Source organism: Squalius cephalus (genome assembly GCF_949319135.1).
Source record: "Squalius cephalus genome assembly, chromosome: 22".
Taxonomy (NCBI): Eukaryota; Metazoa; Chordata; class Actinopteri; order Cypriniformes; family Leuciscidae; genus Squalius; species Squalius cephalus.
This window is the reverse complement of record NC_137143.1, coordinates 27,153,825-27,170,441: the sequence shown is the minus strand read 5'-3', so window position 1 is coordinate 27,170,441 and position 16,617 is coordinate 27,153,825. Positions and strand designations below refer to the sequence as shown.

At 36.8% G+C, this 16,617-nt stretch overlaps 2 protein-coding genes and 1 long non-coding RNA gene across 4 annotated transcripts in view; 1 reads left to right on the top strand and 2 right to left on the bottom strand.

The window, feature by feature from the left end:
• gnai2a (guanine nucleotide binding protein (G protein), alpha inhibiting activity polypeptide 2a) overlaps nt 1-1,482 on the bottom strand; it is a 65,574-nt gene extending 64,092 nt beyond the window's left edge. Inside the window, exon 1 of the mRNA XM_079856846.1 lies at nt 627-1,482. Coding sequence (XP_079712972.1) covers nt 627-744 — 118 coding nt within the window. The 5' untranslated portion in view covers nt 745-1,482. The remainder of the gene's footprint in view (nt 1-626) is intronic.
• Nucleotides 1,483-3,674: 2,192 nt separating this feature from the next.
• Nucleotides 3,675-5,194, top strand: LOC307150075. The gene is made up of 2 exons (XR_013819653.1): nt 3,675-4,721; nt 4,888-5,194. It is a non-coding gene; the product is annotated as an uncharacterized lncRNA (long non-coding RNA).
• Nucleotides 5,195-6,428: 1,234 nt separating this feature from the next.
• slc38a3a (solute carrier family 38 member 3a) overlaps nt 6,429-16,617 on the bottom strand; it is a 48,986-nt gene continuing 38,797 nt past the window's right edge. For both annotated transcript variants that reach the window (XM_079856836.1, XM_079856837.1), the window contains 7 exons: nt 14,170-14,334; nt 13,231-13,310; nt 12,535-12,635; nt 8,804-8,928; nt 8,517-8,661; nt 7,834-7,937; nt 6,429-6,980 (listed from right to left, as the gene is read on the bottom strand). In XM_079856836.1, the coding sequence (XP_079712962.1) occupies nt 6,876-6,980; nt 7,834-7,937; nt 8,517-8,661; nt 8,804-8,928; nt 12,535-12,635; nt 13,231-13,310; nt 14,170-14,334 (825 nt within the window). In that variant the 3' untranslated portion in view covers nt 6,429-6,875. The remainder of the gene's footprint in view (nt 6,981-7,833; nt 7,938-8,516; nt 8,662-8,803; nt 8,929-12,534; nt 12,636-13,230; nt 13,311-14,169; nt 14,335-16,617) is intronic.

The following is a 16,617-nucleotide window of genomic DNA, read 5'->3' as shown; positions in this document are numbered from 1 at the left end:
ACCTAGGGTGGCTCAAGGGTGAGTAAATCGTTTTGATGCCTTTTACTATTACTCTAAAGTTTGGGAGATAATCATAACTACAAAAAGAGTAGGTGTGTGTATACACTTTTAACTGGTAGAGTAATTTTGTGAGGAAATAATGCCAATTTTTTTGTTGAGTGCCAAAAACGAACGTGATCATTTCTTCATCACAGTTTCTTAGGTAACTAACTTAAGCTTTTCAAATGACAAGTTTGCCTCAAATTTTGTACATGCCTCATGTCATAATTTCGGTTAAAGAAAATAAAAAACAATAATAACTTAAATACAAGAATTATACAAGAATGTAACATTTAAATGGCTAAACAGGTAAACGCTTGCTCTATCGTAGTTTACATTTTCTTCAAATCCGTTGACAGTTTCTTGCAGGCCACACCTGAGGAGGAAACCTCACACACACACACACACACACACACACATTACCTAGAAACCTGCCCTTAAACTCTGCAAGAATATCTCCCTTTCTGTCTCAAACACGTTTAAAATAAGTTCTTGAATCTCATTGCCACTTACTAATATGGCAAAGTGCTTAAAATGTGATGTTACAGCAACGAGTCGCTGACCGTTATCTGTGATTATTCACTCACCCAACAGCAGCAGCTTCACTTCTTTGGCGGCTTTCTCGCCGTCCTCGCGCAGATTCCTGTCAATCATTTTGGATCGCTCGGCCGCGGCTTTATCTTCCTGGCTCACGGTACAGCCCATGGTTCCGAATGCGCGCTTCAGGGCTACGGATTTATGAGTATAGATTTAGGTGAAAAAAATAAAAGGTATTACCCTTTTAAAGCGACTGTATGTTTTTTTTTTTTTTTTAATAGTCTTCCGTGACCAACTTCCTCTTTTGGCTTTGAAAAAAAAATAACTGCCAGGGAAAGGAAATGTCCTTAAGACACTAGTAGATCCAAAACTGATGTTTTTATGCGCCCGAATAATCTTTCAAAAGACGTCTGGGGGGTTGGGAGAAAGATTTAAATGGATATATTTAACTGAGATCAGAACACCACCTGGAATTAGACGTTTAAGGCTCCCAGGAGAAACCAAGTAACGTTAGCCAGACGCTGGAGTTTTACATCACGCGAATAGGGAGGGGGAAAAAAACTTACATCCACATATCCAAAAAAAAAAAAAAAAGTTAGCAGAGAAAGTTGAGATCAACCCCTTGTGCTCATGTATAAAAAAAGCAAGCGGATCGATGAGACAACTCGGCGAAACTGAATGAATCAGAAAATGCAAAAATCCCGGTGTTTTCCTCGGTTAGTCCTTTCAGTGACTGCCGATGGTTTTGAATAATATGCGCCGTTAGACAGCTAACGTTGAACGGTCTCTGATTTCTTTCAGTGTTTTCAAAGCCGCCACACCCCAGTCTGCTGAGAAGTTGCTCTCTGCCACACAGCAGAAGACAGTTTAGAACTGTTGGGTTCCTCGCGCACTGCCAGCCAGCCCCTCGCGGATACGCCCACCGCGGGTGCTCATGGGAAATGTAGTTTTCCCGTAGTACACTGAAAAATCAGCTTGTAAATTTCACAATTAAAAGGATAGTTCACCCAAAAATGAAAATTCTGTCATTAATTATTCACCTTCATGTCGTTACAAACCTGTCAGACTTTCGTTCATCTTCTGAACACAAATGAAGATCTTTTTGATGAACGGAAAGCTTTCTGTCCTTCCATTGACAGCTATGAAAACTTCCACTTTGATGCTTAAAAAGGTCCATAAAGAGATTGTAAAACTAACCCATATGAACTGAGCGGTTTAGTCCAAATTTTCTGAAGAGACTTGATCACTTTATATGATGAATGGATAGGCTTTTATTATTTAACATATAAACATTGGTCAGCAAACATAAACAGAAGCTGAACCAAATCTGCTTGATGTGGGAGAACAAACCTCATTGTGCAGAAGCTCAAACGTGCTGCGTAAAATGAGAATGAACCTCATTGGTTCTTGCAGAAGCTCAAACGTGCTGCGTAACACGAGAATGAACCTCATTGGTTCTTGCAGAATAAAGACTGAAATAGCATTTTCTTGTAAAATGTACTACAATAACAATAACAGCTTTGAAAAATATTTTTACAGAGGCCAGTTTACATTCAAATGAACTTGAATAACTTGAAGGAAAAAAAAAACATTGAATAGCCTATTCATATTTCATTCAATGGCGTGGATTTTAAATCCGTCAGAAAGTCAGAAATATATTAACCAAACCAAAATTGAAATGATTTTTCATTCTTTTAAACTTTCTTTTTAAATGTGGTATTTATTTATTAAATACATGAACTGATCAAGTTTATGCAAAGTTAGGATAATAGCATCTGCCAAAAGCGTAAATGTAAATAATAATTGTATTTGTTTGTTTATTTATTTAGCTCAAGCAGTAGAGCATGGTGCTAGCAATGCCAAAGCTGGGGTTTGATTCAGGGAATAAATGAACTGATAAAGTATATGCTAAGCTGCTTGGATAAAGGCATCTGCCAAATGTGCAAATTTTAAATAAATAAGCAAAATTATTATTTACGAGTAACTATTTATTGGATGTTTCTTTTGACAAAAGTGCCTGTGTGATGGGTAGGCTATGGTAGCTGGCTTTCTCTTGTTTGCCGTTCAATAACAATTGACATTCTTTAAAGCCTCTGTAAGAAATCTCTTTTGTTGAGACTATGTCAATATTGACGCACTGATTGCAGTATGTGTTCTGTATGATTTGTGCTTAGGCAGGAGATGAAACCTTTTCGAAGTAAATGCTCGCACTGATTTTTCCATATGGAGTGTGTTTCCATCGTTTGGCTAAAGCAAACAGCATCTCGACAGAGAGATAGAGCCGTCTCTGTGTTTCATACCGCCCTCATGTGTCTGAAATTATATAAATTGACACTGTATTGTACACCAGCCCAACATCTAATTATCAAAGTCATTTCTTTAATTAAAACGTTAAAGTATATTATTGATCGATTGATTATTTGATTGTTGAGTTTTAAAGCTGAAACTGCTCGTTTCTCCTCCAAGCTAATGTTAGCTTCTCCTAGCTTGTGTTACGGCTAAACTTCAGCATGTAAACAAAACAGTTAAAAGTACAATGGCATCATTTCCTTGTGGGAAAATTACCAAATTAAATTTTCTTGGTGTCTTTATGGATTCAGTTAGCACATTTAGGTAAACAGCTTTTGGAAACAAAATTGGAATAGGCTAATTAGATCAAAACTATTGAGGTGATTACATTACACATTAAAACGAACTATCTTTTTGAAATTCTGTGTCAGATTGGATGGGTTTTTGTAACAAATGTACTGCCCATTTTCTCACATGAGAGTTGTGTGAACGTTTTCAGGAAACTGCTGCTTCAAGGCAAGATTCTGTTTTGACATCAACAGAGGACAATCAGCAAGAAGGAAAAGAGACAAAAGAGTGGCGGTGGAAGAAAAAAAATCTGCAGGTTTGATCCCAGGAACTTGAGATGTCAGATCTGCTTTCAGAGAACTGTGACTCAACCTCCAATTAGTGTATGTAGGTTGTTTTAGATATAGATCTGCTAAACAAAAGAGCATTTATTCATATTGTACACGTTCAATGAGCCACAGAGACATCATATAAACACTCACATGAGTATAAGAAACACACCTGTGAAGACTGAACCAAGAAAGAATGAATATTATTTATTCTTTTTTTATTTTAACATTGTTTACAGTACATTAAATGCCAGCAATGTACTCGATACTGAGAATAAAGAAAATAAAGACATAAACTGGCTTTTTAAAAAGCATTTTTAAAAATTATTACGTTTTAATCATCGACTAAACATCATCTGACTATTTACAATATATAAACTATAGATGTGCTTATAATATAAAGGGTTTACATTTATGTACATTATTTATAAATGCTGCCATGTAAGTAATGAATTCATATAAACTGTTACAAACAGATGACACTTTCATTACATCACAAGGGAAACATCACGCTGACTGGACACAAGTACACAACTGCTAAAAAGACAATTAAATGCTTCCCCCTTCTGCTACTTTGTGAACCATTGCAGATTTGGAGATCATACAATCTGCAGGTGCTTAAAAAGTGCTGCCGTCAGCCCAGGCGTCAGCTCGGAAGCTACAAAAGCGGTGCGTGTGAAAGTCTGGGGATGGAAGCACAGCATTATGGGGGATCTTGTTGGTCAGGGCAGTTTCTGCTGCACCGCTGCTAATGTTATAGTTGCAGCAATCACGGATTGTACTTCTAAAGGGAAAAGTATGTATGCATGATTCATCATCGATGCTAAACATTTCTACTTTGTGCTATATGATAGTAAGTTAATAAGATCTAACTGGTTAACTACCTTCATCATTAAATCAATCATTTATGAAGTGGATACATCAGAGAGGAGTCAAATACTCAGCATCATCATGAAATCAATGTTACACTATGAAATTTCACTCCAAATTCAGAAGAAATTCTCTCTCTCTCTCTCTCTCTCTCTCTCTCTCTATTTATATATATATATGATTTTGGAGGGAAATGATCCTTTGTTTCAAACTCATCTTCAGCAATCAGGAATCATTTTGAGCCATTAGATAAGGACAGATACTGGCAATTCTTTAACAACTGGCACATTTAGTTCTCAGGCTTGTAAACACACATTAACATACACTGCTAAAACAATGGGACACTTTTGTGCTTGAGAAACCACATTGGTGTGTGAGGCATTAAACCACTACAGACCATCACCAAAACACACAAATAAAGGCTTCTTTACCAAAAATTAACCATGATCTCAATGGGTTATTTCACTGATGCACTTCAGAAATCATACACATATTTATCACTAATTTCTCTTTGTATATCCAAAAAACCACAAAGAGGGAAATTAAGCATCTGGCCATGATAAACAAGGATGTTTTTTTGTTTTTGTTTTTAACAACCTGGAAAAAGAAGTACAGATTGTAATTTGGAATATATTACAGTGCCTTTGCTGTCAGACAGGCCCTTGATGCAGCACCAGAGACATTTAAACACTGAAAGAAGATATCAAGATATGTAATTATGCTGATACTGGTTCACAGATATGATGATTTATTTATATGTGTGGCTGGCCTATCCATTAAACATTAATTAAACAGACAAAATGAATTAAAAAGTACCACAATTTAAATGCACATCTCATTTAGACAGTCCATTACAGTACATTCACTGACTGAAATATTCTTTCTCCGTAAGCATAAAGAGGAGAGAACGCACACATTCACACACAATAAAACACCACAGTGTTACCACTTAGATCATTATGGGCCAGTAAGTGCTTGATTTATAGTATTTTAGGATGACGAGTTTCAATTACAAAGATTAAAATATTCATGATGTACCATGTTAAACATCCACACATTACTTTTTCTTTTTTTTTTCCTTCAAACAATTTACAGTTAGTAGTACATATGCTTTGTTCATATATCTGTCTACAAAATATATTATTAATCTATGATTATGTCATAAGTCGTAACTGGGTCACTAGGTCAAGAGATTGAGCGGAAGTTGTGCTTCAAATGAAAGTGCTACAGTTTAAGGTTTCAATAATCGCCAAATGACCCTCCGAAATCATCCGTCTGGTTCGGTTACTAGCATAACTAGAAGCAACATTTTAATACGATCAGCTTTCCACTGAGCAACATTTACCACACGTACGCCATTTGCCCTGGAACTAAAACGTTTATGTGCACCAATGCACAATATTTGTTTCTCCAATCAAGGAGAAGACCCTGTGAATGTTTTTTTTCTTTTTCTTTTTTGGTTTTCTCTGCTTATAAATCCAGAGAGTCTTTCGAATCAGTCTGTCAGTAGGACTCATGAGACCATTACAAACTGACCCTACGATTAACTGCTTTCCAATCTGTGCTTTCCCATTGCAACCAGCAGTATTTATTAAAATATTCAAAACGTGCCTTTCACCGTAATTATTTAGATCTGAATCTTTTAAAGATGGCATTTAAGCTGAACAGTTAAATATTGTAAAGGGATGTGATAGATATCCTTGAGAGGACCAGATGAATTGGAATACTCTTCTATTTTCTATATCATATATATATGTATGCTCATATACCTGCTAATAGATTTATCTCTAAATATTGTAGAAAGGATAAACATTATAAATCCATATAAAAATGTGACATGTACATCTGTTCTATACGTACAATTTGCATAAATTTGAAATTGTGTAATAGACTGCAGCCAAATCAAGTCTGGATTCTGGACGAGGTCGTGTGTTGCCTCTCAACAGCCTTCAGTGTCAGATATCGCACAGCTATTGCACAGAGTATTGCTATATCTAAAATGAGATATGATCAAATAAACACTTTAATAACCACCAATCCTCCCATCAGAACTGAGCACTTACTGTGATTCTAATCTCTTGTGAATGTGGCCGAGGGGTAAAGGTGAAAGGTCATGATATTGAGGGATGGATGGGAGGTTGGACCAGCTGATGAGTCCGTTTGGTTAGAATGCAAAATCCCTTTTGTTTGCAAACCCTGCATACTGCATGTGCTGTTACTATGGCACATACTGACTATTATGGGCTTTTGATTTTCTAGTTCTTGTCATCTTCTCCCCACATATCAAGCTTTAAAATGAATATTTCCATGCCCTTTCATGACTTTAAATGGAATTAATGCCGGCCTGAGATGGGTCAACACCCCATTTACAGCACATGCAGGTCACAAGGCCAAATAATGCATTGATTGAAATCTAGGAATCTAGTGACTGATCACTGACTGATCTAGTGAGAGATTCTGCATCCTCCCCAACTACTGACCCGGAAATAAAATGAAAAAGCATAAACCATTAGAGGATGTGGTCTAATGACCACTGTTTCCTTTGCTGTTCCCTGACGTCCAATCAATGATGATGAAGCTCAGGCTCATTATCATAAATAAGACTCCTAAAATGGCAAAGCAAGCAGCCTATAAAAAAAGAAGAGAGGCAAGATTATTAACACTGCGATGTAATCTAAATATGCAATTGAAAAATTTGATTGGGTGCATATTCTGAAGAAATGTCTAAACTAATTAGACATAAATAAAATAAAATATATATTTTGTTTAGCATACAAACAAAGCTAATTTTTAGAACATTAAGATTTTCTTTTGTATTGTGCCACTTTCACTAGTCATTCATCTTTTAGGGCTTAATCCTGTTCTGTACAGACACAGTTCAATCATTTACGCGAGTGACAATCGCATTCTACAAAAATTCTTCTTTATGGACCCGAACTGAACAAACTTGTTAATGATGTATTTAAAAGTTTATCAGAAATTTTTCTCTCTTTATGTGCAGAGCAAGAAATCACAAGGGACAAGCATTGACTCATTTGTGTTTCCATAAATAAAAATGTGCATACTTTTTTTAAATAAAACAAAAAAACACAACAATGAGAAATGAGGGGGGAAATGTGCTTGATTGTAATGAAAAACTATCTCACAATGCAAAAAATATATATAATTCTTAATGGCCCTAAAAAAGGCTGGACATAAAATAACCTGGACATTTCTTAGAATTTCTCCAGGAACTTCTCCAGATTCCTGCAGTTTGCTGTAACTTGAGGTGAACTAGTTCACTAGTTTTCAATAGTTTGGGTCACACCAAAGATTTACCCGAGGGATTTACAAAGCACTTAGAATGATTTGTTTTCAGAGAATCTCAGTCTAAAAGTGTGAAAGGTTTCAAAGCATCTACATTCCTAAGAGAGGCAAGAAACCAGATCCCACTGTGGATGAATGGGAGGAAACCGAATACAGTATGTGTGCAAGTACTTACAAGGATTTTCGGCGGTGAGCGCATGGGTTCATCTTCCTCTGGAACAATGCGGATGTAAAACACAGCAGGAAATATAAAGATGAGGCACGGCGCGGACGTGGCACCTGTGGAACAAATAAACACATGTAGACACTTACTTACTAAATGTAAACCTAAACCTTCACTAACATGATTCATCCCTCAGGAATAAGTCATAACTGTGTCAGAAATTCTTTAGTTAAAGCAGTTCAAGTTACATAAGTATCAGTCATTTAAGGAGATTTCTCAGGTTATAGGGTGGTCGGGCCCTTATAGAACAATAGTGTCCATTCTTCTCTGAGGTAGGTAAAACTCACATGAAGTGGAGAAACAATTGGTGTTAACGAGTTAAGTATGAGATCAGGAGAAACTATCATGTACTGTAATAAATGGAAAGCATAATGGGACTTTGTTGATAATTATATACACATTCCAAAGGCGATTAATAATGCTGGTGGGGATTTATGCACGACTGGCACTGTGCGTACAGTATTATAGTCTGAAACTTTAATGCATGTGCTGATGAAAGCGAATGTGAGGTCCTTGAGGTTGCCATGGAAAAGTACGCTGCTCTCACGCTCTTTTCACACTAATGGAACTTCAAAAGAATGAAAGAATCCATCGAGAATCCAACATCACTCAATAGCCGAGAGCACCAAACCTACCGATGATCCCGAAGATGCCCAGGATGTTTGGGGCGAAGATGACCAGTAAGTTGATGAGGGTGAGGAGGCAGACAGCTATGGCAATGTGACGTGGCCACCAGAAGGTTTTATTTGCGAAGAACAGCTGCTGAATTGCTCTCCTTACCTGAGAAAAGACATGAAATAACAAAGCATACTGAAATACTGCCTGTCATCCAATCCTGACTCCTCAACAAAGTTGTAACTGGATAAGATGAAGTTTATTTAAAATGGTAAAGTTTGTGTGTGTGTAAGTGTGTAATACTCACAGGAAACAGCACGATGGGTACAGTGAGTGTGACGGCAGTCAGCACAGCTAGACGAACGCACAGGATGAGTGTGTCATACGGGTCAATTCGACTGTAGGTGTGCAACAGCTCGGCTTCCACCTTATCTACACACAAATAAAATCATTTGTATTTAAACAGAAAAATTAAAAAAAGGTTTATTCAACAATAATTCAAATTATGCTGCTTTAGATCAATAGTTCTCAAACTTTTTCAGGTGGCGGACCATTTCAAAAGTAAAACAAACTTTGTGGACTAAAAACTAAAAAACTTCAAAATGAAAATTCTGTCATCATTTACTCACCCTCAAGTTATTTCAAACCTGTATGAATTTCTTTCTTCTGCTGAACACAAAGGAAGATATTACGAAGAATGTCGGTAACCAGACAGTTGTTTAAGTACTATGGTCATTGGGGCCCATCAGCTGTCTGGTTACCGACATTCTTCGTAATATCTTCCTTTGTGTTCAGCAGAAGAAAGAAATTCATACAGGTTTGAAACAACTTGAGGGTGAGTAAATGATGACAGAATTTTCATTTTGAACTATTCCTTTAATAAATACTGAGATTCAATAGACTGCTACTTTTAGGTATTGAACCTAAATGAGCCAAATATTTGCTAGCTAAGAACTTTTGAATGAATTGAATCACTTACTGAATTAAAAAACAGAAACATTTAATCACAAATGAATATTAATACAATGAGTTAATTCATTATTTGTTGAGTAATTAGTTGATTTATTCAATCTAGGGATTTTTGCCATCTAAAATTATTTTATATATTTTCAGTATGTCAGAAAGCTTCTTTTTTTGACAGAAATTAATAGTTACATTTATATAATAATACTATATTCAGCAAGCATACATTAAATTGATCAAAAGACTTTGAGATTGTACAAATATTTTTTTAAATAAATGCTGGGGAAAATGTATTACGGTTTCCACAAAAATATTGAAATGTTTCTCTGGCAGCAATCATGTGACACTGACGACTGGGGTAATGATGCTGAGAATTCAGCTTTATCATCACAGGAATACATTCGATTATAAAATATATTAAAACAGTTATTTTAAATTGTAACACAATATTACAATTTTACAGTATTTTTGATTGAAAAAAATGCAGCCTTGGTGAGTATGAGACTTTTTTCAACAAAAAAAATCATAACAACCCTAAATTTTTTAATGGTTTTGTATATAATTGTTTTAATCACTAAATCAACTCTCAGACCTACTGACCACAGTTTGAGAACCACTGCACTCTTTCCCTAGCCTGGGAAAACCCAGACAACTTCCGGCAAATTTAGATTTGCTCTGCAAGTAGTCTGGCAAAGAGCTCATTCAAGCCCATTTCCATGCCGTCGAAATCGCGGCACCAATCAGAAACGTTGAGGCGGGCTTTCCACGATGACGATCGCTCTGATTGGTTTTAGGTCTATCCAATTGCGCCCAGAGGCATTTAAGCGAAGTCCACTCCGTTGGTGAAGCGCACCAACTTTTAAATGCATTATTATATTCAAATTGCAAACACATGAGGACAGTCTCCATGAAAGACCCACTGACAGATGAACGTGCTACTACATTTCTCTCCGAAACGGTAGGAAATTAAATTAGATTTAATAGAGGATTTTAACTGTGACAAGATGATTGACAGGGCAGTTTACATGACAGGTTGCACGCGACAGATCCGTCCGATAAAGATGACGAAGTAGTATGTCCCAAAGCTTGCCTACTTTTTTGCTACACATTCAAAAGTAAATACATTTTCTTCTCAAAGAGTACATACTTTTATGGCGTAGTGTAACTTGAATTGGGACGCAGCATATGGCTTTACACGATGCCGATCGCTCTGATTGGTTTTAGGTCTATCCAATTGCACCCAGAGGCATTTGAGCGACGTCCGTTGGTGACGCCCCTTTGGAAATGAGTTATTAAAGAAGCTTTGCCAGACCATAACTCAGTTACTACTGAGAATGGTCTGGTTTTAACCAGGCTACTCTTTCCCAGCTCACATTGGTAATAGTTTTCATTAATGCACAATGGCCACTAGATGGAGTGCTAACACTTTACCAACATGAAAATGCATCCAACACAGATTTATTGAATCAGATGATTAGATCTGTGACATCAGCACATGCTGATCCTGTAGCTGAGCAGGTCTCAATCTTCTCTTGTACTTCAAAAGCTCTGGAACATGAGGGTGAATATTTTGTGCCTAAAATAAGAAAATACACTCTTCCTCTTTCCCACTGCAGTCACACTGATCTCACCCAGACTCTGACATCTCAACTTGAATGACCACTCAGCACATCCATCTTGACAGGTCTTAACGAAACTAAAAAAACCTCCTCCACTCTCTCCATCTCATCTGAGTCACACTGTTGTCTCCTGATGTGTAAAAAGGTAGGGAGCAGTCCTGGATGACCAAATGACCTTTAATAATTGCGGCAACTACCCATCCCTGCTGCTTCATGCTCTGTAACATATGACAATTTTGCCTTGCTCTTCACCTCTACCCCTAGATGTTTGATTCATTCTGTATTAGTCATCCAAGCACAACCAACTCTGATGTTATCTACAATACAGTCGACAGCGGCTTCTGTTATCTAACTTTTGGAGACTTGGAAACAGTTAGAGGCTTAATGCCTCTTTACTGGCACAGTATCTGCATTTCTATTGCTATTCTTAAGGCCCGTTCACACCAAGCACGATAACTATAAAGATAACGATAAAGATAACTATATATGCGTCCACACCAACGACCGATAACGGTCTTTTTATTCTAAGCACGCGCGCGCCCAGATGATCCAGATCCATTTTAAATGCGCGAGACCTTTAAATTAGAATGGATTCTGATTGGCTGTCAGTGTTTTATCGTTCGACAGCTGGAAAAAAATCGTTCTGAAAGTGATCCCAACGATATCGTTCCTCATATCTTTATCGTTATAGTTGTGGTGTGAACTCTGTTATTCTTTAATATGGAGAACGATTTTTAGAATTATATCTTTATCAATATCTTTATAGTTATCGTCCTTGGTGTGAACGGGCCTTTAGAGGACATTCACATAGGACATGTTTTTACATCCATCTGCAGCGTTTTTTACATTTTTGGTTTGTGTGTACATGCCTCTGACTATTTTTAAACAATTTAAGATACTCTGTCTGGTAATAAATAGTCCAATGCATTCTGTTCCCTTCATTTCTGTCAACAGAATAAAGGCCCTTCACACCAAGAACGATAACTATAAAGATAACTATAACGATAACTATATTAGCGTCCACACCAACGGACGATATTGTTCTGTTTATTATAAGAGCGCACTGCCGTTTTCGTCTGTCGCTTTAAATGCTCAAGCTCTTTAAAGCAGGAAAGATTCTGAATGGCTGTCAATGTTTTTATCGTTCATCAGCTAGAACAAAAAAAAAAAGATGTAATTGTTATAGTTGTGGTGTGGACTCTGCTATTCTTTTATATTTATAATGATTTTTAGAACTATATAATTATCATTATCATTAATAGTTATCATCCTTGGTGAGAATGGGCCTAAACTCTGTATAACACTCACTGATGATATAGCTTGTCCCCAATTCCCACTAGAATATGATTAATATTTTTATTGTCACTTCTTTTTTGTCATTGCGGTACACATTTTCACTCTTTAGTACTCAGTTTCAACTATCTTGAGTAAAGGGAATGATGGTAATAGGCCTCACCGATGAAGGTCAGATATCCAAACAGAGCAGCCAGGAGGTACATGATGTACATGACCGCAATGGAGATGTTGGAGACGTGTTGCATCTTTGTCTTTGTGGGGCTGAAATCAGAAAAATATAAGGATGTGACAAAAAAGACACAGATAGACTAAGCACATTCCAACTCAAAATATCAGTTCATAAAGTTTATATAGGCAACACACACTTCAGACACATTTCAGTCTCAATCTCTGAAGTGGTCGTAAAGCATAAATATTCATACTAATGGTCTATTTCTGCCACTTTGATGTCTATTATAATAGAATGTTGAACAAGTATGTACTTGTATGTACTTAAAGGAATACTGTGGCATAATGTTGATTACCACAAGAAAATAATTTCTTGATTTCTAGTAAAGTCAGTATTTTAATTTTTACAGATTGGCCCTTTTCACTAAGTGCCTCACTGTAATCCAGATTTTTGCTTTTTTATAAGAAAATGATGGAAAAAAGTATGCCACTAGTGTTGTCGCTTGGGCTTAACTTGTACTGAACCCATAATATTCCTGTAATGTCTGTTTAAATATGCTAATTCCAGACTGGTAAACCACAGCTCTCCGAACAGAGAAGATGGGTAGTTGTGCGCAGCGCAATAGCCTCCATATGCACACTGTGACTCATCTCTGATTCCAGAACTTTGAAAGATCTTGCCACCTACTTGCGCAGCTCCGTGTAAATTGGCAGCACCTCGGGGTGGCACACGAACGCAAATGCCAGGATGGGAACCGTGTAGGCCGTCTAAAAAAATTAAAAAAACACAAACCAGACCACGTCACGTCACCATGGATACAACAGCAGCAACCATAAAACCCAAAGTCCACACTTTAAAGCCCATTAAACACTGTAGAGCATTTCAGAGAGCTAATTGTAGCTGTGATTAAGTCAGACTTGGACAGAGTTCAGGCCTGGATTCATTAAAAATGCTAGTCCTGTGCACACCGAGAAAGACTGAACTTAACACTCCTGACTACAGACTTTTACACGTAACACTCTGACAGTAAAGGACATGTGTGGGAAAAGTGCACACGGCGATGTGCGAGTTGACACTTATGTATGTGCAGGAGATGCATTAATGCTCGAGACATGAATAATAAAGCACCATAGGCCACAGACTGGAATAAATATGGACCTGTTTGGTTAACGTCTTACAAAGCCTGTACTGAGCTAAGACTACATTGACAGAATTTTCATATGGGAAGGTTTCATTTTTCATGCAATTAGAGAGCAAAATAGAGGTTGTAAAATGCCAGTTCTTTCCATATCTTCCCAATTTAGCAAACCACTCAGCAATAATCTTTAAAACCACAGCCCGTCAAAGGTTCCAAACTTCCTGTGCTTTAGAAATGTGAATATATTATAATGACATGATATTATAATGACTACATAATTTCATATATTATCATAACATAAGCTGAAAATCCAGACTGATGCGTATATAAGCCCACATATATACAAGTCGTGCAACGGATTATTGGGAACTACAGTGTGTGTCATTTGATTTCGCTTAAAGTCTTATGTCACATGACTCATCATGATTTGAATGAATGTCACAGCATGATTTCAGTGCATTCGCATTGTAAGTTACGCAGTGACATACCTGCGAGTTCATGTTAAAGAGGTGAGGGGTGCAGGCAGGGTCACCCTCAGGGGTCATCTCTACTCCTCTGTGGTCAGACGCGATACTTGTGTTAAATCCCATCACCGTCATGTTATGGGTAAAGTCCTCAAAAGGACATTTCACCTGGAACTTCTTATAGATCACCTGGAGGGAGACAAGAGATTCAGTAATTAAACAAGTCTTGCATAGGTTGTGCTAATCTCACAGTGAGTTTTTAAGGGTTCATATCTTTTAATCATTATTCCCTTAGGGTCCACTTATCATAAGTTATAATGTTTTTCATGACCATTTCAAACCCGCTTTCTGTCCCTTATAATTAGCCAGGACATTTTGTTCAGCTATGGATTGCATTTGCATGCTTTTATAGCAAGTAAAAGGGCTTTTAGTATAATTTTAAAAACGTCCCTTTTCAGGTCGTGGCTCACGTGTCTTTTTGCTGTGAAATCTGATTTTTATAAAATGAACGTAAACGTTTTTAGAAAAATCATTTTAGAGTATCAAAGACATTATTGGGAGATATAAAGTGACAACTGATATTTAAATGGATTTTATGTAAGCATCTATACTGTAATAAAGATCTCATTGACATTGATCTCATTGATATTTAAATTTTATCTTACTTTTTTGGACATATAAATATCAGTAACTGCACCAAATTGCACATTTGTGCTCAAGTTTTTTTCCCTCCCCAAGTATGAGCTCCATATTGACCTATATCATACTATATAAGCCACAAACGCCTGATGTATCAAATATTATACATATGCAATTTTTTTGTAATTTTGTCTAAAGGTTTCAATAAACTGCTCCATTAAACAAAATGTATTAGACATATATCAGGCTTTACAGGGTTCAGACTTAAAACATGTTGACATGTAATTGTGGGTTGTCATTGGCTGATTTATTTGTTTTTCCGATGCCAGAAATCCAACGATGAATTGTGTTTACTGCTTAGTTTCAAAAGATGGTGTTTTGAGTTCTGAAAATGACATTTACAAGTTACATATTCATAAATCATATTGTTCTATTACATTTTAGCTTGGTTTCGCATGGTTTCTCATGATATGACCCCTTTAATCCTGAAAGGTACACTGCTTTATACTGTAATGTTATTCATCTGTGTCACATGACCAGTCGAATGAGAGCGAGAGAATATTGGGGTGGCTCTGGCGCGATTATGTCATTTGGTGCTTGTTCAGATCACAGCAGGGATGATGAATCGAGTGAAGAAGAGAGAGGCAATGTTATCGTATTCAGACAGGACCATGGTGTAAAGACCAGACGGTTTCATGAATCCAGTGTGAAGATGTGGCACAGCCAATGCCACACACACACACTAGCATGAGGACAGAGAGAGAGAGAGAGAGAGAGAGCCGTGTGCACAGATTAAAGCTCCCCTCCGAAACTAGGTCAGTGAGGTGCACTGAACACAACCCCACTCTAAAAATACTAAACACTCTCACACAACATCACACACTCATTCTGCTGGTGGAAAAGATGAGCACATCATAAAATCCCCCAGCTTACTATAAGATTTATAAACTGCTAATTGGAACTGTATCAAGATTAAATATAAATTTTCATGCCCTCAGCACATTATTCAAGAAGAAATGTCAAAATAGCAGAGTACTGCTTCATGATGAGAATACTAAGCAGCACATGGCATCTGAATGAAACAGATTTAAAGGGATAGTTCACCCAAAAATGAAAATTACACTCATCATTTACTTGCACATGTTGTTAGTAGTAAATAGTGAGTAACTTATATTTTAGACACAATATAGCCAGATAATTTGTCTTTTTTTTGATCTGCCAATGAAAACAGTTCCAAACTAAGCTTAATAGAATTAAACATAGTGCGTCTCCGAGCAACACATAGTAGTGGAGTTTCAAATGAATCAGTGTATTGAACGAATCGATTCAAATGGACGGAATGAATTGTTTAATGACTCACTCAAAAAGAAAGACTTTTTGTCTACTGACGTATCGATGTAACATCTAAAACACAGACTGAGAGTCTGTCTGGAGCGAACAAAAAAGCTGACTTATCCACCTTATTTTTCAACATGGAAGTACAGTAAGCTGTTTTCTGTGAATGTGCAAGACTTATAAATTCATTAGACGCTATAGGGAAATAAGAAGAATATCAAAGTACATTAAAGGGTAAAACTGTTTGTGCTACAAACCAGTGTGTTTATTATGAAGGTAATATGATGCCATAAAAAAATCGCATGCGCAGGGTAGGATTTGTAATCGTGTACATAAGATTGCAAGCGTAAATAAAATGTGCATGTGCAAGAGAAGATTCATAAATCGCCTTTCAAGTGTAAGAAAAAAATGTTTGCAGCATTTTACTGTTATTCTTAAGTGTAATTCATATATTGTGAAACTGCAGCTTCATGCTACGCAAAATAAATATGATCTGTA